A 21,115-nucleotide genomic window follows, 5' to 3' on the forward strand; every position below is an offset into this window, starting at 1 on the left:
CCCCTTTAAGAGCCCCCACGGCCTCCTCGGACCCGCGTGCGCTGCTCCCACAGCCCCAGCCCCCCCCTGCGTGTCACCCCACGGGGCACCTCCCCGCACTCTCGGCCCCACTCGTGTCACCGCTTCACCACGTGTCACCTCTGGGCCCCCAGCCCCCCTCCCCGTGCGCCACCTTCTCACAACCCCGAACCCACCCGTGTCACCCTCCTACGCGTCAGCCCACAGGGCACCTCCGTGCCCCCGGCTTCTCTGCACGGCCCCCCCGCCCTGTTCCTCAAGAGCCCCTCCACTGTCCGTCTGTCCCCCTCCCACGCTGGGAAGGGGACAGGGCGAGCTCTGCCCAAGGTCACCGGTGGGCTGGGAGCCAGCCTGGCAGGGCCAGGAGCCACCACCAGCTGCAGGCCTGCCCCCGAGGGGACACACGCACACACAGTAACAGCAGCCCCCACCCACGACAAGAGCACCGGGTCTCTTACAGATCCCCACCATTCCGCTCCAGAGTGAACAGCTCCTTACGGCTGGTCTCCTGCAGGCTCATCCGCATAGGACACTGGCTGCCACGGGGCGCTCAGCCTTAGCAGTGTTTTAAGTAAGATTCTAAATTAATAATATTTTTGTTAAAATTAATTAAAATAAGAAAAATAAAGATAATAAAAGGCTTCAATCAAACAATGCCAGGGGCTCCGGGAGGCCTCTGCTCCAGCCCCACAGCCCAGCACCCTGGGATTTCCTCATTTCTCCCCTTTTTTTCCTTAAATAATCCCACTCACCTCCTCGCAGTGGCACCCACCCCCATCCCGGCCAGTGGGAGCCCCTGACAGTTTTTCGGAAGGGGGGGGGTGGTATCATTAACTCCATTCTACAAGTGGGGAAACTGAGGCAGGATGGGGGAACGGGTCTGTAAGCGGGCACTGGGGGGGTCCCTGGGCCCCAACACTGCGTGGTGGGAGAGGGAAGGCGGGGGGGGGTGCAGGGGGCTGGGTTGGGCCCCCCCCAGGCTCCACCCCACAGCGGGGCCCTGCCACACGCTCGCTGGCTGCTTTCGCTTTCCCCCGCTGCGGCCGGGGGCGTGCCCAGAGCCCCCCCCTGCCCAAAGATGAAGCCCCAGCGTGGCCTCCCCCACCCACCCCCCCCAAACCCCAAGGCCCTCCCCACACCGGGGCCACCCCAAAACCATCTGCACCACGGATATGGGATGTCTGGTGAGGACAGGACCCCCAACACCCCTGTCCTGCCCCACAAAAGCAGCAGGGCTGGGGGGTTCCCCTTCCCCCAGCCCCGGCCAAACCCCACCCTCTTCCTGCACCCCTAAACCCGCTCTGTGCCGCAGGAGCCATGCTCATGCCCAGCCCCGGACCCCCACCACGATTCCCAGACAACATCACCGAAACCTGCCACAGCTCCCGTGAGTGGAGAGAGTTTATCCCGGTCTCTGTGGGACAGCCCAGACTCCCAGGGGGGACCCCACAGCACCAGGAAAAGCAAAACCGGGGCCCCCAAAAGTGCCACTATAGGAGCTTCACAGAGGGAACTGCACCAAGGTGGGTGCCCAACATCACCTCCCCAGAGCCCTGACATCACTAACGCCACACAAACTCTGCAAAATAAAGTCATTTTTCAATTCTGGGCCTGATTTAGGTTCCACCACCGCTGCCCGGGGCTGGCAGAGCCCAGTTTCACCTCTCCCTGCTTCTTGTCACCCTAAATATTTAAGAGCCACAAATATTTCACCTTAAATATTTCAGAGCTGTAAATATTTTACCCCAAATATTTCCGAGCTGATCCTGGCTCCCCTGGGGCACGATTTAGGGTACCGCACCGTCCTCAGACCCTGCGCACCCATTCCAGCCGTGGCTGCCTTGTGCTAAGGTAATTCCGTTATCGCCTGCTTCCGCTGGAGGCAGCCGATGGGCAGTGTGGCAGAGCCACCGGCGCATCTCGGCAAAAGCCGCCGGCGCATCCCAGCGTGGCCGCGTCCCCAAGCAGGGTCAGTGACATCGCTCCCATCCAGGCAGGACCCACCGAGGTTCCGGCTCTGCAGGGGTTAAAGCCATTTGCGGCACAACCAAGAAGAGAAAAGGCCTTTAAATGTAAAGTGCCATTTATTTATTTTTTTTTCACGATGAAAATATAGAGTTTAAAAAAAAAAAAAAAAAACCAAAAAACAAACCTGCACCAACAAAATGCTCCATACACTTTCTCCTGCGCCTCCTCCAAAACCCAGCACCAAAACCAACTGAAACTACCCTAAAGCTTTATGAACTGTCCCTGTTCCCTGTCTCCCACGTAAATTAAAAGGCAAAACCATAACGATGAGCATCCCTGCCACTCCGGGGTGCCTTGTCTGGGCACAAGCTGACCCAGCAAGCACAGACCTCCCACCAAAACCTGGGGTCTCCCCCCAGGGTTTGCCTTGGGGGGGGGGATGTAGCTGCGCCGGCGCTTGTCCCAAACAGGGCACTGCCATCATCCTTTGCTGGGGAAGGGGAAAGAAAAGGGGGTACGAGGGGTCTGGGGTTACCAAGTCACAGCACTTGCTTTTGGGGGGCTGTCATGGTGGGACTCACCAGGCCAATGGTGGGGGGAGGGGGGCGGAAGGAGAAAGGAACAGCCCAAAAAGAAGGAAAACACATTAAAAAAAGTCCCATCAAGCTTCTAAATGTCAGCTCCTCATGGGGGGCTTGGGGATCGCAGAACCCCGCGTGGGAGGGGCGAGTCACCCGAAAATACATCCACAGGGTGAAAAATGAGGTGACAGCGGGGAGCTGCCATCCCCACAGCGCAGCCGGTGCTGGCGGGGATGGACCCAGCCACTCAGCCGGGGCTCGGCCCCTGGAGCCGTGGGGTCGGAGGGAACGCGACAGGGGCAGACCATCAGCCATGGTCAGGCTGAGGCGGCCTTTGGAAAACCCCACGACCATGGGACAGCGCAAGTCCGGCTGGCTGGGTTCATCCCCTCCCTGCAAGGCCCAGCCCCAGCACTCCACACATCCTGGCCAAAGGGAGCGGGGGGCTCTGGGGGGTCTGACAGGGAGCCCTGGGGCTCTGCTACCGCCACGATGGCCAAGGCCACTCATGGGATAAGCGAGAGGCAGCTGGAGGGGGAAAACCCACAGCCTGGAGGGATTTCATTGTCCCCAGGAGATGGTGGGGTCAGGAGAGGGACCCCACTCCCAGGCTAGTCCAGCCTGCCCTGGCCACGGTGGACAATCGGGCTCTGCCTCCCACCTCTCTGGGCTGGAAGGAGCCGGAGAAGAAAAGCTCATGCTCTCTCCTCGCCTTGGCACCTAAAGGTGCAAGCCACAGCTTGCCGAGGAGCCACAGTCCCGGGGGAACCCCTCACACACTCACCTCACTGCACCCACCCGACTCCCTGCCGCTGCACGCCTAGAGCTCAGCCTGCGCTCAACAGATCAAGTCCCTTCACTAAATATCCAGTGCATGACAAGAAGCGACTTTAAAAACAACCGTTTAAGAAGAAAACAAAAGAAAATACAAATCTCTCCTCTCCTCCACCCACAGATGGGCCAGGAGGGAGCTCAGCACTACGCTCTTCTCCAGCTCAGCCATACATCATCCCGCAGAGCTCCTGCCCGCATCGGCAGGGCGCCCACCTCGTCCCCAGTCACCCCGGGCAGGACGGTGACACTCTTTTGGGCCACCATCCCTGGCCCCACTGATTTCTCCGTCCCACAGAACCCATGTGAAAACCAAGGAGGAGCTGAAGCATCTGCTGTGCAGCCCCTCGTCCCCGTCCCCTGCCACCATCTCACACACATGCAAGTGTGCACACACACACACACACACAATTATTTTCTTTTTTTTTTTTAACCCAAGTGAACATGTTTCCCAAAAAAACCCAAAACAAAACAAAAACAAAACAAAAACAAAACCGAAAACTTAACATAAGCAGCACCACACTTCCCAAGTGTCAGGAGCTCCAGAGCTGGAGCAGAGGCCTGGAACACCCCCACATCAAAAGAAACCAACCCCGCTTTGGCTGAGGGGCGGCCGACAAAGACGCTTCCGAGGGGATGGTGCTTTGCCGCTGGGATGCGAGGCGAGAAGGGGCTGGGGAGAAGGAAGGAGGGCAGTTCTGTCATTTACTGAAGGAGAGGAAATGGTGACAGAGGCAGATGTACCGACACCAGGCAGTCGGCGTGGCCTCACATGGCAGCGCGGGTGGGCGTGCTGGGCTGGTTCAACCGCAGCGTTTTGCACAGCCAGCCGGCGAAATCCACCTCCTCGACTTCGGAGCGTTTGATGAAGGTGTGAGTCTGAAAGTGAAAGGAAACAGGGTGAGGAACGTGCGTCGCTGGATGCTCCCTGGTTCCCAAAACCCAGCCCCAGCCCCGTGCTGTGGGGCCAGGCCTCGAAGTGGAGAGAGGATCCTGGTGCTACAGGCTCAGGCTGCTCTCAGGCAGTGACAGTAAGTTTTGAGAAAATATTTGTTGCTTGCAGCGCTGTGGCTGGGTTTTTAAGCCATGCAGCCGAGACGCAGGCATGGGAGCAAGATTTAAAGGACAGCAGAGCCTGTGTGGCCCCTGCTTGTGAGACCAAAACACTGCTCTGGATGGGCAGGCCCATGGTCCTCGCTTGCCCCTGGATGGCAAATCCTGCTCTCCGGGGCACAGAAATTAGTGGAGAAGCACAGACAAGACAGGACAACTTTGGCACAAGGGCATGGGACCACAAGGACATGGGACCCCTTTGCAAGGGCTGCATGGGAGCACCCAGATGTAGCTCAGAGGCTCAGCACGATGCTGAGGAAGAAAGCAGAGGTCAACACAGTTAAACTGGGCTCATAGAAGGGTTTGGGTTGGAAGGGACCTTAAAGATCTCATTCCAATCCCCCTCACCATAGGCAGGGACAGCTTCCACCAGATTAGGTCGCTCAAAGCCCCGTCCAGCCTGGCCTTGAATGTTTCCAGGGATGGGACATTCACAACTTCTCTGGGCAACCCATTCCTGCACCTCACCACTCTCACAGTTAAGAATTTCTTCCAAATATCGAATCTAAATCTACTCTCTTTCAGTTTAAAACCGTTAACCCTCTTCCTATCACTACACTCCCTGATAAAGAGTCCCTCCTCATCTTTCCTGCAGTACCTGAAGTACAGGAAGGCCGCTCTCAGGTCTCCCCGGAGCCTCCTCTTCCCCAGGCTGAACAGCCCCAGCTCTCCCAGCCTGGCCTCACAGGAGAGCTGCTCCAGCCCTCTCAGCATCTGCGTGGCCTCCTCTGGACCCTCTCCATCAGCTCCACGTCCTTCTGATGTTGGGGGCTCCAGAGCGGGACGCAGCGCTGCAGGTGGGGTCTCACCAGAGCGGAGCAGAGGGGCAGAATCCCCTCCCTCAACCTGCTGGCCACGCTGCTTTCAACGCAGCCCAGGATGCGGTTGGCCTTCTGGGCTGTGAGCACACACTGCCAGCTCATATTCAGCCCACAGATTCATATCCATCTGCCCAGCTCGGGAGGCAAAGGCTTGTCCCAGGCACCTCCACACGTATGGGACAGCTGGGTGGTTCCTATCCTGGGCTAGATACCATCACTGCCTTTGAATCGAAGGTGAGTGAGTCACTCCCTCTCCTGAGCGCTATTTGGCTCATCTTTAGCTCAGCCTGGGAGTTTCCAGGCTTTTGAGCAAGAGAGGCTCAGAGGAACGGGGCAGCAGTTTACAGATCTGGAGCCACCCCACTGCAGAAAGAAGGCTGCTCTCCCCACTTACCATCAGCATCTTCAGATCTGCTCGTTCTGCTGGATTTTTAATTAAGCTGAAATGAGAAGAACAAGAGAGCAAAACCAACACTGAGACATATCTTGTGGGAAACCAGTTATCTGGCTGGAAAGGTCTCCAGCTTCACTGAAAGCCACTTGATCTCCTGGCTGCTTTCCCCAGGAGCCTGGCAGCATGGAAATGGCTCAGGAAGCATGATCTCCAACAGCTCAGCTCCTAGGGAGAGCTGCAGCATGTGTCCCTTCTAGACCGCATGGATGAACTGCCCCTTGTAAAGGGAGAACAGGATCTAACACTTGGTGGGGATTAGGTATTTCTGTAGTGTCCAGTTTCCACGATTTAATGGGAGCTGCGGCAGGATCTTCAGGTGTCCCCCCACCGCGTCAGAAGGTCCAGAAGTCGATGGTGTATGCCTGGTGCCTGCAAGGGCTGTGGGGTGCCTCACCGCTCCGGCAATCTGCTCCACCATCCCCCTGCCAGGCGCACATTTAGAAGGTACTGGGACACTGCTAAGCATCGCCACAAAGAAACTGCTTTTATTCCAACCCTTCCCAAGGCAGGAGTTCCCAGCACTATGCGGGATCACACCGTAGCCAGGGACAGACCATCTACAGGAGAGTACTCCGTTACACTGAACATTTTGGGTGGAGCAGCAGCCTGCAGAGCTGTCAGGGAGTACCTACAGGCCTCCACCTTCAGCCATAAGAGGAAATCCTTACCATTTATTTACAAACTCCTGGAAATCTTGTGTGAAAACTCCATTTGGAAGCTTGGGAGGTGGCTGCAGAGAAAAGGAGAATGGTTTTCTGTATCATTGTGTGTTAATGGGTCAAATAACAGGGTGTCACCTAATGTCTTTAATGAACTGCAGAAAAGCTGTGCTCTACAGCTATCCTCCTCCTCTAAGCTGCCCTTTACAACCAGGGAACTGCTCTCTGCCATTTCTTACCCTGGCAGCACGCGGTTGGGCTGGCAGCAAACTGCTGCCCCAGCACGACATGCAGCTGGGGTGGCCCCACGCTGAATCACTGCCAAAGCTGGGAAACCAAAATTGCAGCATCGCAATTCTGGATCCAACCTCGCAAATCCCAGCTCTGGCAACGCCTAAGGCAGACAAAGCTGATCCAGAAACAATAATTGGGAGTCAACTCCTATCACCTTTAAAGAGGAAGCTGCACTTTCCACTTTCTGGTGGGATGGACTCTACCTTGCCAGTCTGGTAGGGCACTTCAGCCTGGGATTTTAGCACTGGTCACCCCTCGTTCAAAGGGCTTCAGTTAAAAAAAGTGCATGACCACAGCGTCTCCACAGAGGGAACATTCATCCTTTGGTGATTTAGGGAGGACCACGTTTTAAATGGCTGGTTGCACGAAGAAGCAGGTCATTACAGCCAAGAGCTCCCTTCACCGCTCTCCTCTTTCAAGGGTACCATGAACTTCCCCCAGCAGAGCTTTATTCCAAAACCAGAGATACTTTTGTGATACAAGGAGATGGGAACAGGGGTTCTCTACTAAAAAGCCCCTGTTCAAACAAAGTTTTTGGAGCCCACCCTGACTCAGCAGAGTGGACACGACACTGTGGTAGCTCAGGGAAGCCCAGCAAAGCTGAAGAAATACCCACCTCATTGACTATATAATCCAGCAGTTCAAAGATGGCCATCGCAGGCCGGCTGTCAATCCCATGGCCTGCATGGTTAAGATGACAAAAACAGTGATGAGAGGCTGTTCAGGGACAGCAAAAGGCTTCATTTTGTGTGAAAAGCACACGTGCTGTGGGACTTTGTCTGGGAGAAGCAGATGCAACCCACTAGGAAACTGACTTGCAGTTAAAAAAATAACAGAGAAAAAACCAAAACACATTCCGAGATTTCAGATTTCTTTCACTGCACCTATAGTTCAGATCTATTTCCAAGCTTGGAGCATTTGGAGAGTACAAGACCATCTGCTGCGGCAGGCTGGCAGCACTTCTAGAGCCTTCTGCTTCCAAGCAAATGGCTCAAGCTGAGCCTCCTTCAAACACCCGTGCCAGTTTGGTAGGAGAGCTCCTGGCAAAGCTGTTCCCACAGAGCCGCCCCTAGCTTGAAAGGAATCTGCTGGCAGCACAGGCAGAGCCTGAGGACTAACACGGGCTGTGACAGCATCCCTCAAAGCACTTCCTCAAGGGGTCAACATCCCAACAGCCTGCACTGTCCCGAGCGTGCGGTGCTTTGCTGCACGGCTTGAGCTTTCTCGTGGGACACGGCAGCATCTAAAAGCATATAAACTGAGCCCTTCAAAATCTTAGTAGACCCCAGCTGGCATCCTGAGAGCAGTCTCCTCACCTCTCCATGCAAGACCAGACTCCCACCTGTGCTCGTGAGGAATTACAAACCTCTGCAGCTGAGTGGATTCTGCTGGAGCACTGGCATGGCTTCATCTGCTCTGCAGGGAGGAGCCTCCAGAGAAACACTTGCCTCCCATCCACAACCTCATCCAAAACAGCCTCTGGCTAACCCAGCCACACCAAACAAAACCCAACCCCTTCTCCCCCTGTCTGCATGTTGTTTCCAATGCATACGACAGCCCCTACCACTGATGGGGCGTCCTGGGGGCCTGGCCCGCGGTGAGATGCTGTGAGACTCTCCCTCTGTCCCGTCCACCACAGGACGGCCAAATATTGCTTCCAGTTCCTTGCAGTCTGGCGGGGGGATTGGGTACCTTCCGATAGACAGCTCCACTAACGACAGACCCATGCTCCAGATGTCGGACTGGACTGAGTAGTGGGTGCCCTGCAACCGCTCAGGCTGGAACAGAAGACCACAGAAACGCACATTGACAAAGAATGGCAATACGCAGAGCCATAAACATCAAGCAGTGAAATTAAATAGATGAGACTCAATATTCTGATGACCTCTCCATCTCAGTGCTCCCCCCGTCCAGGGAAAGAACTGTCCCAAAGGGGTCATGTGCAAAGGGGATGCAAAAGAAAGATCATGTGCAAACACAAAGCATTTGTATGCATCTGATCAACAGCTACAGTTGAGCAGCATTCAGAGCTGCTTATACTTAGGAGTCCAGAGTAGGAATCTGTTTCTCTGTATGCCGAGATCTAATGAACTCAATTTATTAACAATCCCCCCCGCCCCCATTCATTGCCCAAGAGAAATTTAAGGAGCAGAAAATCAACTCTAGGCTATTACTACTGAAAGAAAAAGAAAAATTAAAAATAAATCAATGCAAGTCATCCATACTGGCAGCTTTGAGTCAGCTGTGCAGACCCAGTGGCTGAGTGCAAAGGAGGTATTATTTTTAAATAGCCACTGTCCAACTATAACTGTACTTGAATAACCATTCCCAAAATACGAGAGCAGCTCAGACCTAAGCACAGAAGTATCTTCTGACGGCTTCCCTAACAACCCACAGCTACTTCCCAGCCACAACCACACAGCATGTGGAGAAGACCCCCACCTACCCTCTGCCTTTCAGCCAGCAGGACCTGGCGACTCAGAACTAGCCAGGAGGCAATTTTATTGTTACTGGTGCTCTATCATCAGCAGCTGAGCTAATGATGATTACAATTCTTATTTAAAGGAGAGGCACAACCAGCTCTTAGAATTATAGAATGGTTAGAGTTGGAAGGGACCTTCAAAGGTCATCTAGTCCAACCCCCCTGCAAGGAGCAGGGACATCCCTGACTAGATCAGGTTGCTCAGAGCCTCTTCCTGCAGTTCACTCTCACTGGCTTACTCCAATTTGGCTTTAATTTCCCATTAGCCCGCACCAAAACCCAGCTGCAATAAACTGGTTTTACCCCAATTTTGCCAGCAAGCACACATGATCAGAGCAGCAGAGGAAGTGCGTGTACCAGCATCTGCATCCTCTTGCACTCAGTTTTTTGGACAGAGCTTTGCATACAGAAAAAGAAGGTATTTTTGAAACCAAACACACTCGCCAAAATAAAAATATGGAAGTATCTGTAGGATGCAAAATGTCTTTCCCTGCAAGTCTCTGCAGTGCAGAGTGCCTCGAAGCATGGCGCTCACCCCTAGTGTGAGCCAGGAAATGGGCAGCCCAGATGAGGATGGAAACGAAGAGCAAAACTGCAAGCAAATTGGACACTACACACTGACTCTGTAAAGCCAAGCTGAACAGAAACTGTAAAAAAAAAAAAAACCACAACAAAAAACAACAAAAAAAAACCCCAAAACAAACAAACAAAAAAAACCAGCCAGAAGTTGAAAGAAACTTACAGACATGTAGGACCGAGTTCCCACAAAAGAGTTTGCCATGGAGTCAATGAGTTGACCGCTGACTCCGAAATCACACAGCTTAATCTCTCCTCGAGAATTAACCAGGATGTTAGAAGGCTTCACATCTGACAACGGCAAGAGAGAAGAGTGTAAACGTGACACAAGGCTCTTGCATCGCAGGCAGTTATTTTTAGGTTCCTCCTCTCACCTCTGTGCATGATTTGGTGCTTTTCTCTCAGATACGCCAAGCCTCTCAGAACCTAGAAGGAAATTAAAGACAAGATGAGATCACAGCTGGGAAGGGAAGCTGCCTTCCCTTCAGCAGGACACATTGCATCAACTCCAGGCGCTGCCACACTGCAGCTTGGCAAGGAAAGCTGTCCCACAGTGTCCACACGTTTCAGGCTTTGCAATTTATCACCAAGTCAATCACAGATCTTGGGTTAACCGCCTGAGAAAGCTACTCCCAAATCTTCTCCAGGAGAAGTCAACACCAGCCAGTGCACTGCAAAAGGCCAGAGCTATGGAGAGTGGTTGGGAATGTGCTTCCCCGTCCCCTCTCGCACACACCATTGCTTCTTGCCCCAGGTCAAGACAGGAAATGAGGAAATGAAGAAAGCTTCGTAAGGCACACAAGCATTATTTCCAAGCCATGCCTAGCAAATCCTTTCTGGAAGTCTGAAGAGCCACCACAACTCACCGCTATACTGACTTTCCCCAAGATCTCCTCGGGAATTCTTTTGGCTTCTTTCAACACTTGATCCAAAGAGCCACCATCCTAAAATGAAGAAGATCAAAATGACCAACACGCCAATCTCCAGCAGGAAAATAGAGTAGCTGGCTGCACCGGCAAGCAAGGACCAGACTACGCAGTCTTTCTCTCCCTGTTCTCTCAGAGGGTGGGGGGAGTGAGAGAGAGACTGCGTAGTCTGGTCCTGATCAGGGCTGAACTATGACACATGCCCAGAGAGAGCAAGTGGTATATGAGCAGTACACAGCTGTCTGCAACAACCCAGCATCGAGCACGCTCCTTTGACAGCGGACAAAAACGTATCTTGTGATCAGAGCTCAAGCTTCTCATTGAAGACTATTTCAATGCTATCTTCCATCAGCTCTATTTCTTGCTATTAGTTCTTAGCTTCCTTTTCCCCAGCGGTAAACGTGAAGATGATGCTGTCAGCACTGATCCAGAGGAGTGACAACACTGTTCTCCACCAGAGACAACAGAAAATGCACATCATGCTTCACAGCAAGCTCTGTAAACAGCAGGTTTACAACATTTCCGTTTGGCCAAACCCCAAACCTCTGCTTCCGCTTTCCAAAAAGTCGCGCTCTCTGTCATTTCGATGCCTAAGTAGGAGCGTGCAGCTCTTGCCGGGAGCACAGTGGCCTTGCTGCAGCCAGAGCAAGGAGCAGCCAGCACCCTAACCCATTTCACCTGCAGTTTCAAGTCTTGGGGAGATGCAGTTCAGAACAGTCCTGGGAGCAGCAGTTGGCAGAGGAAGAACGGGGACTCACCATGTGCTCCATGCAGATGGAAATCTCTCCGTCGCTGTAGAAGGCTCCGTAGAAACCCACAATATACGGGGAATTACACTCATGCAGCACCTGCAGCTCTCGTATAATCTGATTCCTGATGGCCGGTTTGATTTCTAAATGAATCAGCTGCCAAGAAAGAAAGAAATATTCAAGGTGAAATGCCCAGAAAAAAAAAAAAAAAAACCAAACAAAAAAAAAAACACCAAACAAAAAAACCCAACAAATCAACAGCCTTACAGGAATCATGTGAGCAAGTCCTGAGTGTTGAAAGAAACAAAGTCTTCAATGGAAGCTCTGCTTTGGCGTAGACTTTTTACCATTTGCAGATAACATTAAGGGTAAAGGGAGAGGGAGAACCCTGTGCAGCCTGTTAGTGACTGAGGCACCTGCCAGCCATGTAACACGAAGATGGCACAGGATACAGAGCAGAAAGACAAATTAGAAGCTTGATGCAGATCTGACTCAGCAGACGGGAACATTTTCACAAGTTCTGTAGGTGTTGTAAGAAGAGGTGCTCTGATATCAAGGAAACCACAGAAAGTAAAAAAAAAAGTAAAGTGAAGATTATGCACGTGAAAGAGCAGTTGCTTTATTCCTTGGGCTCCACGTAGAGTCAGCTAACACAGCTGTGGGTAGGGAAGCCAGAGGCCAGAAAGTACAATGGCAGGTCAGAAAAAAAGAGCCACTTCTACTGTAGGCTCTAGGATCCCAACCCCAGGGGCGTCTGTCCTTCCCACAGACCTACAAAGGCCGGTCTCTGCAGGAAGGACAGCAATGCTGCAGCTCGCCTTCGCCTCAGTTTCTGAACACAGAGCTCCCAACGATCTCAAAACCACCCAGTGACATCCAACACTCCCAAATCAAATGCCCTGGAAGACTCAGAGTGCAGCTCTGAATTAAGCCACCTAGAGAAGCAGGTTTGCTCCTGAAGACCCACTAAACCATCCCAACAGCAGGTGAGACCAGACACTTTCAAGGAAGCTGTCCTACAAATGAGCAGTCACGCTTTTCTTGCGTGCACTGCCTTTTCTAATAGGCAGACAAAGCATGTCCTAGTTTTCTACTACAGGGCACCACAGCAAAGACATCACCCATAACCCACGTCTGAGAGGAACCATGGGTCACAGCTGCTTGGAACCACCTTGGGGATCTGTTACGCAGGTGGCGAGGAATGTATGTGTGCCAAACTCATCCCTCCACCTGCCATGTCCAGTTAGCCACAACCTAGGATCCTCAAGAGATCCTCTTCCTACTGCTTGTATCCAGTTTAGCTAAGTTCATTTAAATCAGCTGCACTGGAAAAATGAATAAGCTTATGTTAGCACACAAGGTGCTCCAAACGCCGGGGACCCATCGCAGAGAGCATGCCTTCCTCAGAGCAGGGCAGCTCAGAGATGAAGTAGCAGAGGCTCCACATAAAACCTAGCTGGGGGCAGTTGGAACCATGGTTCCGACCCAGGCGAGATGGTTAGGGTGCAGCTGGGTCAGCGCAGAGATCCCAACCGAAGCTGGCTCTCCCAGGGCCAAGGCAAGCGCCAGATGCTCCAGCACGGTACCACAGCCCACTCCTCCTGCCCCCAGTTACCTTCCGTGCCATAACGAGCCCTGAGGGTTTGTGCTGCACTTTGGTGACCACACCGCCATTGCCGGCTCCCAGTTCAGAGATCCTCTCAAAGTCATCGTCCTTCAGCTCGCCCACTTTGGCTTTCTGCGTGAGGAAAGCTTCCAGGCGCTTCTTCTGCTGCTCATCCAGTTCCAGCTCCTCAAGCTTTTTCTGAAGGTCCACCAAGTTTGCCCTGGAGAGGGGAGGAGGAGACAAGAGGGACAGTCAGGAGACATGAGGGCAGTGCTGAGAAAGAAGGAGAAAGGCAGAGTAAAAATAACTGCAAACTGTTGTCTGACACATACTCAGCCCCTGATACAGCAGTGAGACTAAAGCAAAGCTCTGGAGAGAGGCAGGGCTCAGCTCTGGTGCTGACAGGGTCACACAGACAGCAAGACCCGTGGTGCAATATCTGCCCAACACACACATCTCCTCTGGAGAGGAGCTTTAGTGCAGTCAGCTGTTTTGGGAAAGCCAAGGAATAGGGAAAACCCTTCAACCCTTAAAGAGGCAGCACAGCTCAGCCCGGAGAGCACAGCAGCACCAACCACCTCTCCCAACACAGGAAGCCAGGCTTGGGTTTCCCTGTGAAATATGAAAAAGGCTTTCCAGGGTTCCAGCAACCTCCTGCTCCTCTACACTCCCCCCACCACCCCCTAAACACACTGCTCCAGAGCACAAAGGGGCGTCTGTGCTCCCCCAGCACCTGCTGCCAAGCTCCTGCCGCCCGCACAGGCTCCAGCTGCTCTCTCCCATTTGCTGCCCATCCCCTTATCCCCCCACCAAGGCAATGGTTTAGGAGGGTCTCACCACCCAGCACCACCATGTGATGCCCATGCCCCACTCTCCACCACCCTTCACCCCACACATCCTGGCCACCCAGCCCTGATTGCTGCCCCAAATCCACCCCACTTCAAAGCCTAGGTCCCCACCCCAGCCCCAACCTGCGTGCCCAGGCCTGGTCCCCACACACCCCGGGCCTCAACTGCCCCCAGCCTCCTCTGCCACCGCCTCAGCAAGCCCAGGGATCAGACCAGCCACCACCCCCTCCCCACCTGCCCCTCTAACCCCAACCTGCCCCCCTCCCTGGCTCTGGTTCCCTGACCCCTTACCCACCCCACCCAGCCCCAGTGCCTGCCCTGCCCTGGCCCCCTAGATCCCCCAGGCCTGGCGCCCAGCCTGTCCCAGCCCCCCCCCCCGGGCCCGGCGCCCACTCCGACCCGGCCCCCCAGAGCCCCCTAGGCCCGGTGCCCGTCCTTCCCCGGCCCCCACAGTCTCCCCAGGCCCGGCGCCCACCCTGCCCGGTCCCCACAGACTGTCCAGGCCCGCTGCCCGCTCCGGCCCGGCGCCCCCAGCTCCTGGGCCGCGGCGCAGGCCGGGTGGGCCCCGCCGCCACTCACTCACTCGGCGGAGCCGTCGGGGCTCGGCCCCTCGGCGGCGCTGGGGGCGATGTTGAGGGCCGGCAGCACCGGCTTCCTCTTGGCCGGCATGGCCGGGCCGGGCCGCGCCTGCGGGGCCTTGCGGGGGGGCGCGGCCGCGCGGCGCGGGGGCGCGCAGGGGCGGGGCCAGATAAGGGGGCGGGACCCCGCGAAGGCCTATAGGGGGCGCGGCCGCACGGCGCGGGGGCGCGCGAGAGGGGCGGGGCCAGAAGGGGAGGGGCGGGGCGAGGGCGGGGCGGGGCGAGGGCGGGTCTGGGAGCCGCGGGGGGGGTGGTGCCGAGGAGTCTCGCGGGAGCTCGCTGTGCGGGAGCGCGCTGTGCGGGGGCGCGCTGTGCGGGAGCGGGAGGGAGTAGACATGTTGGGGGGGGGGGGGGGTGTCTGTGGTGGGAGAGCTGGGGCGGCGCCTGGCTGCGCGGAGGGACCCAGCGCTCAGCGCCTCGTCAGTAATTAGCGACACAGTAATCAGCGGAGCCCCCCAGCCCGTCCGCCGCCCTCCCGCCCGACCCCAGGCCCGGGGGCCGCCCACGGGCCCTAAGAAAGCCGGGCGATCGGCAGCCCCGGGCGGGCAGGCGCCCTTTGCTCGGCTCCAGGGGTTCCCGTCTCCGCTGCGAGGCCATAAACCGGGGAGCGGCAGGGTGGCACGGGCGGCTGCTTTCACCGCTGCTGCCCGGTCAGAGGGTGTCGAGCGGGAGATAACGGGACGCGGCCTTGTCCCCACGCCACGCCTTCGTCACCCGTCCCCTCCCTGCGTGGAGGGGATCCTGGGGGTCCTGGCGAGGAGGGGCTCATCCGGAGGCTGCCGCCCTCGCTGCGGGGTGAACGCGGTGGCCAACAAACCGTAACGTCTGCGAGCTCCAGACAGCCGTGGGGGAAACTGAGGCGCGGAGGGCGTCAGCAGCCTCACCGTCCGGCAGCGGCCAGGCTGGCAGCAGAACCCGGGTGTCCCGGCCAGCCCTGGCCGCAGGGAGCAGAGGGGACCGCGGTTGGTTGTTGAGGAAGCTGTAAGTGGTAGAGTCCAAGTCTCCCCCGGATGTCGTTCTCAACGCCTATAAAAAGTGATTAACGCTGATACGCTTGTCTGAAAAAAAAAGAGGGAAGTTGTCCCCAAAAGTGGGTGAAAGTTCACGGGCAATCGCGGCGCTCGGACTTCGCTCACCAGCCCCAGGCCCCTCCTGCCCCACTCAGCAGAGGAGGACAAAAACATTTGGCTAATGAGTTACGGAACACAGCAGGTCCATCCCCAGGGTGGCCCTGTCACCGCTCACCACCATCCCCAATCAGGGACGGGAGATTTTGCAATCCGGGACGTTATTTCTGTGCAGTTGGAATTTAAACTTTGCCACTTGGGTCAGGGCATCACGGAGGAGGAGGAGGCTGAGCTCAGTGTCCACCCCACTCCCTACGCACCAAGAGAGTTGAGAAGACAGGAGGGATCCGTGGGAGTGCAATCTGAAACAGGTACGTCCTGGCTGCCGGCACTCAATGGGATCCCTCTACCTGATGGTCCCGGGGGCTGTCAGGGCTTGCCGGAAGGGCTGAGGATGAAGTAGGGTGCAGTGAAGCCCCTTGCCTGGGTTGACCAGCCAAACATTATGGTAATGACCACCATCCCCAAACCTGGCTTGAAGGACGCTTGAGTGTCCCTAACAGGCTGGGAAGGGCAGTTGGGTGATGGGCTGGGTGTAGTGTGTTGAGCTGTTGGGTGGTGGGTTGGTTGATCAATCAAGCGAACAGTTGACTGGTCAGTCAGTTGGTCAGTGGGTTGGTTATTTGGTCAGTCAGTCAGTTGGTCAGTTGACCAACAGGGTTGACCATTTGGTCTGTTTCTTGACCGGTTCATTGATTTGGCTGGTCAACTGGTTGGTCAGCTGGTCAGTTAGTTGGGTTGTCAGTCAGCTGATCGGCTGGTTGAGCAACAGTTGGCCCGTTGGTTTTCTCTGAGTGCGGGGACTTGAGCAGTGCCTGGGGTGGCTGTGGCAGAGTGGGGCTGAGTCCCTCCTCGGGGTTGGCCAGTGGCAGCAGTCTCCTCCTCCTCCTCTGCTTGCCACCCAAAATGATTAACCTGATCTTCCGGTGCAGTCACACGCGTGGGACGAGGCTGGACAGAGGAGCTGACCCAACCCTCGGGTCTGGGTGCTCATCCTGCTCCTGCGTGTGGAGGGCACGGTGGGGCTGGGGCAGCTGGGTGCCTGCGGGGAGCCCCTGGCTGTGCTGTTCTCTTGGGAGTAAAAATAGAGGATCTGGGAGTTCCAGCTTCTGGAAGGAGGTGGGAGCGGGGCATGGCCGTGCCCCTGAGCCCCTGCCTGCCTGTGCTTTCCCTCCCACACGCGTGCATGTGGGGCTTTGCCAGATGTGCCCACATGTGCTCATGTACAGGTGCCGGCACATGTCTGCGTGGGCACACACGTGCACATTGCATGGCCGTTGGGTTGCATTGCATGGCCACGTCCGCACCCAGGCTGTGCATACATCCACATGGTCACATGCACAGTCACACACGTGCACACGTGTGTAGGTACACCTCCCTGTGGCCCTGCACATGTGTGTGCTTGTGCCCAGACATGCTCCCTCTCACCTGCCCCACGATTTGAGGTGTCCCTGGGACTGTGCAACTGGAGGAGGGGGTGGAGGCAAGGGGATGATCACGGGGACTGGGTTGGGGACCTGACCCTGCCACCTCGCAGCCATGGCCTCCGGCATGGGTGGCCTTGACAGCCTCGACCTGCTGGACCTCCTCTTCGATCGCCAGGACGGGATCCTCCGTGGCGTGGAGGTGGGGACGCCATCGGGCGCCTGGCACGAGGACGGGGTGAGTCCCCTGGGCTGGGGGGCCCCATCCCCACCTCGTCCCTGGGTCTGGCAGGAGAGCCCCATCCCCACACCTTGGCGGGAGCTGGGACCACCCTGCAGCGTGGGCACCCCAGGGTGACAGACACCCCAGGGTGACGGGCGCCTGTGTCCCCGCAGCGTGCCCAGGACAGCGAGGACTTCCTCAGCTCCATCCTGGGCTCCGGGGACTCCACGTCGGACTCTCCTGGCTGGTCCCCAGCCACCAGTGACAGCGGGGTCTCTGAGGACCCCCCCTCCGACCAGCTCGACAGCCCCCCCGGGTGCTGCGATGGGGGTCCCAGCGAGGTCCTGTACCCTTACGCCAACCCCTGCCGGGCTCTGCCCCTCCCGGGGGGGGGCGGGGTCCCACACCCCGAGGTCTCCATCGACCTGGGTGAGCCATGGGGAGAGATCGGGCAAAGGACCAGGCTGGGGCACTGGGAGTGACTGGGGACATTGGGAAGCTGAGGGGGATGGGGGAGCTGGAGTCTCTCAGGGATAGTGAGGAAAATAGGGTTGCTGATGGAACAGGAGGGAACTGGGGAGAACTGGGAGGTCTGGAGGACTGGGGCGGGGGGGAGCCGAAGAGGCAGTGGGGAGAGCTTTGGAACGGGGGTGAACTGGGCAGACAGGTATTGGTAGGGGAGACTGGAAGAGGAGGGAGTTTGGAGGGACTGGGGGTGCTGAGGTGGGCTGAGCAGCGCAGGGTGTTTGGGGGAGGCTGGGGTGGGATCGGAGGGATAGTTTAGGGGGCCAGAGTCCAGGGCCACTGGACTGGCAGGTGGCAGCAAGTTACCATAGCCCTGGAGCCGTGGCAGAGGTGAGGGTCCTGTACTGCGGACACTGGGGACAGAGCGGGACACAGGACTGCTGACAGCCTCCACTCTCCCCTCTCCCAGACATGTGGCACCCCGGCTTCTTCCTGGAGGAGAGCCAGGACCTGGCCGTGGGCCCCCCGCCCGCATCCTGCACCCTCACCGTCAAGGACCTGCTGCTCTCGGGCAGCTCTGATGCCGTGAGTCCCTGTCCCTGCGTCCCCATCCCCCCTCGTCCCTTCCTGGACCGTGATCCCCTCCTCATTCCTGTTCCCATCCCTCCCCGTCCCCATACTTGTCCCCTTCCTGCACCACCATCCCATCCCTGTTCCCGTGCCGTGGTCCCCGCCGTGGTTCCTGGGACCAGACGTGGGGTGACCCCGCTGCCTGGGGCCCTCACCCGTCCATGGCCCCGCAGCAGCCGCCGGTGCCCAGCTCCCTGCTGAGGCAGAGCCAGGGGCAGTTCCAGGAGCTGGTGCTGACGGAGGACGAGAAGAAGCTGCTGGCGAAGGAGGGGGTGTCCCTGCCCACGCAGCTACCCCTCACCAAGGTGGGTCCCACGGTGCCTGGGAAGGGCGCAGAGTTGGGGGACTCTGGCCCTGACCCCCCACTCCCCGTATCCCCCAGTATGAAGAGCGGGTGCTGAAGAAGATCCGTCGGAAGATCAGGAACAAGCAGTCAGCTCAGGAGAGCCGCAAGAAGAAGAAGGAGTACATCGACGGGCTGGAGAGCCGGTACGGCCCCAGATCCCGGCTCTGGGCACAGCTGGCACCCCTCCTCCCCGTCGCAGGCACCTTGGGGGCACCCGGTGATGGGCACACTGCTCCTTGCCAGCCCCCCCAGACTTCATCCGCCTCTCCTTGTCTCCCAGGATGTCAGCGTGCACGGCCCAGAACCAGGAGCTGCAGAGGAAAGTCCTGCACCTGGAGAAGCAGAACTCGTAGGTGTTCCCAGGGCAGGATGGGGACAACTAGGGGGGGTAGGATGGGGCTGGGACTGCCCCCCCAGCCCCAGCCAGACCTGCTGGGCGGGCAGGAGAGGCTTGGAGGTGCTAACAGACCCTCCTTGCTCCCAGGTCCCTCCTGGAACAGCTGAAGAAGCTCCAGGCCCTCGTGGTACAGTCAAGCAACAAGGCAGCGCAGACGGGAACCTGCATCGCGGTGTGTGGAGCCCCCAAACCCCCGCCCCCACAGCCTCCTTGGTTGGAGGGAGGGAGGCTTAGACCCGCAGGGATGTGCTGGCAGGGGCGGGCGGAAGGGTGGAGAGAGGGACGGACGTGGGCGAGGGCAGAGGGATGGATGCACCAAGGTTGGATGGATGGAAGAAGGGATGGAGGCAGGTGAGGACAGGTGGAGGAAGGGACGGACGGATGGAGAAAGGGACAGACAGGCACGCTGGCAGGGGCACATGCAGCGGGAGGGATGGAGGGACGCAGTCCTGGTTCTGGCCACCAGCCCCCTCTCTGGGAGCCGTGTCCCAGAACCTGGTCCCCCCTTCCACCACTGTGTGCGGTGATGTCCCCCTGCTCTGCCCCCAGGTCCTGCTGCTCTCTTTTGCGCTCATCATCTTCCCCTCCATCAGCCCCTTTGCCCCCAGCAAGGCTGAGGTGGACGGCGACTTCACGCCCGTGCGAGGTGAGTGCTGTGCTAGGGCTGCGCTGGGAGCTCCGGGCACTGGAGTGGGCCCTGACCCTCCTTCGTGCTCAGTTTTCTCCAGGTCCCTGCACAATGCGGCCGCCTCCCGCGTGGCTTACACGCAGCCCCAAACTGGGGACGAGAAGCCCCTGGAGCCGCTGTGGCCGGAGCGCCTTGGTGAAGCCCTCAAGACCCTGCACGAAACCTTTGGTGGCCGCACGTTCACCCCGCGCCCAGACAAAGTCTCCCTCCAGAACGATACGCAGCCGCTTGCCTCGGAGGGGCTGAGCCGCGGGGATGGGGATCGAGCCGACGCTGTGTTGGGGGATGGCACCACACCGCACCAAGGCCTGGCATCGCTGGCTTGGACCGAGGCCGGCCACAGCAGGCCCACGGTGCTGGAGCCAGCTGAGGAGCTTTAAGCAGCACCCAGGGACCATGGGGGATGCGATGGGGTGGCTCAACACCTTATCCCCTACGGGACGAGCCCGCAGGGTGGCCCCTCTAGGATCTGTCTCCGGGTGCGGGGAGATGCTGGACCCACTTGGCTTTGCTTGTATCTGTGAACTGGGAAGATGAGACTGGTTCCCATTGGCCTTACTGGGAGGGAAGGGGCTGCTCCTGCCCCCTTGGGTGCAGCAGGAATTGCAGAAGAGACACACGGTCGCTTGGGATGAGGACGAGGGGACCAGAGGGGCCCTGGGCTTGTTGGCTAATGATATTAGAACTGGTTGGTTTTTTCTTTTTCTTTTTTTTTTTTTTAAGCTTTATTTTCATGTTTAAATAAAGGGTATTTTGGAAAAAAATCCACCTGCTTTAGTTTAGTGTGGGGTGATCCACAAGGTTTCAAGGACCCTTGGGCCAGGCACGCCTCGAGTCCAGCTGCCACAAGGCAACAGGGACGCGTGGCCAGAGCCAGCCCAGGGCTGCCCCGGGAGCAGTGGGCACAGCAGGAGGCAGAAGTGAGGGCGGCAGGACCAGGGGCACCATCCCACAGCTCCCAGTCCCGCACCAGTCCCCTTCCACCACCCAGCGACATCCCCAAATCACCAGCGTGTACAGGACAGGCTCCGCAGGCAGATCTCAGACGGGAAATCGCCGTGGCTCATCCCAACCACCGCCCAGCCCCAGCTCCATTTGAGACGGCATCGGCTGCCCCAGTGATCCCCTTGTGTCAGCGCCCCAGCGCTGCGCGCCCTCCTCCCTCTGCCCCTCCGAGGTCTGCTGGACCCCACAACTGTTTCCTTGCAGAGAAGGAATCAGATGTTCGCTATTTTTCAAAGAGGCAACACC

General features: G+C 57.4%; 2 protein-coding genes across 2 annotated transcripts; one reads left to right on the plus strand and one right to left on the minus strand.

Moving 5' to 3' along the window:
• Positions 1–3,453: 3,453 nt before the first annotated feature.
• Positions 3,454–14,637, minus strand: MAP2K2 (mitogen-activated protein kinase kinase 2). Its single transcript, XM_086767375.1, has 11 exons — positions 14,510–14,637; positions 13,088–13,298; positions 11,482–11,628; positions 10,664–10,741; positions 10,172–10,223; positions 9,964–10,088; positions 8,304–8,517; positions 7,356–7,420; positions 6,455–6,516; positions 5,727–5,772; positions 3,454–4,277 (listed from the first exon to the last, which is right to left on the minus strand). Exons 1-11 carry the CDS (start codon positions 14,593–14,595, stop codon positions 4,167–4,169), a joined length of 1,197 nt encoding a protein of 398 aa, XP_086623501.1. The 5' UTR covers positions 14,596–14,637; the 3' UTR covers positions 3,454–4,166.
• A 1,268-nt stretch (positions 14,638–15,905) lies between these two features.
• Positions 15,906–20,975, plus strand: CREB3L3 (cAMP responsive element binding protein 3 like 3). The gene is made up of 10 exons (XM_086767321.1): positions 15,906–16,002; positions 17,229–17,353; positions 17,512–17,767; positions 18,273–18,388; positions 18,607–18,738; positions 18,816–18,922; positions 19,060–19,128; positions 19,264–19,348; positions 19,726–19,822; positions 19,895–20,975. The coding sequence occupies exons 2-10, from the start codon at positions 17,231–17,233 to the stop codon at positions 20,242–20,244; spliced, it is 1,335 nt and encodes a 444-aa protein (XP_086623447.1). The 5' UTR covers positions 15,906–16,002; positions 17,229–17,230; the 3' UTR covers positions 20,245–20,975.
• Positions 20,976–21,115: the final 140 nt, after the last annotated feature.

This window comes from Chlamydotis macqueenii, chromosome 26 (genome assembly GCF_036417535.1).
Source record: "Chlamydotis macqueenii isolate bChlMac1 chromosome 26, bChlMac1.mat, whole genome shotgun sequence".
NCBI classification, from domain to species: Eukaryota; Metazoa; Chordata; class Aves; order Otidiformes; family Otididae; genus Chlamydotis; species Chlamydotis macqueenii.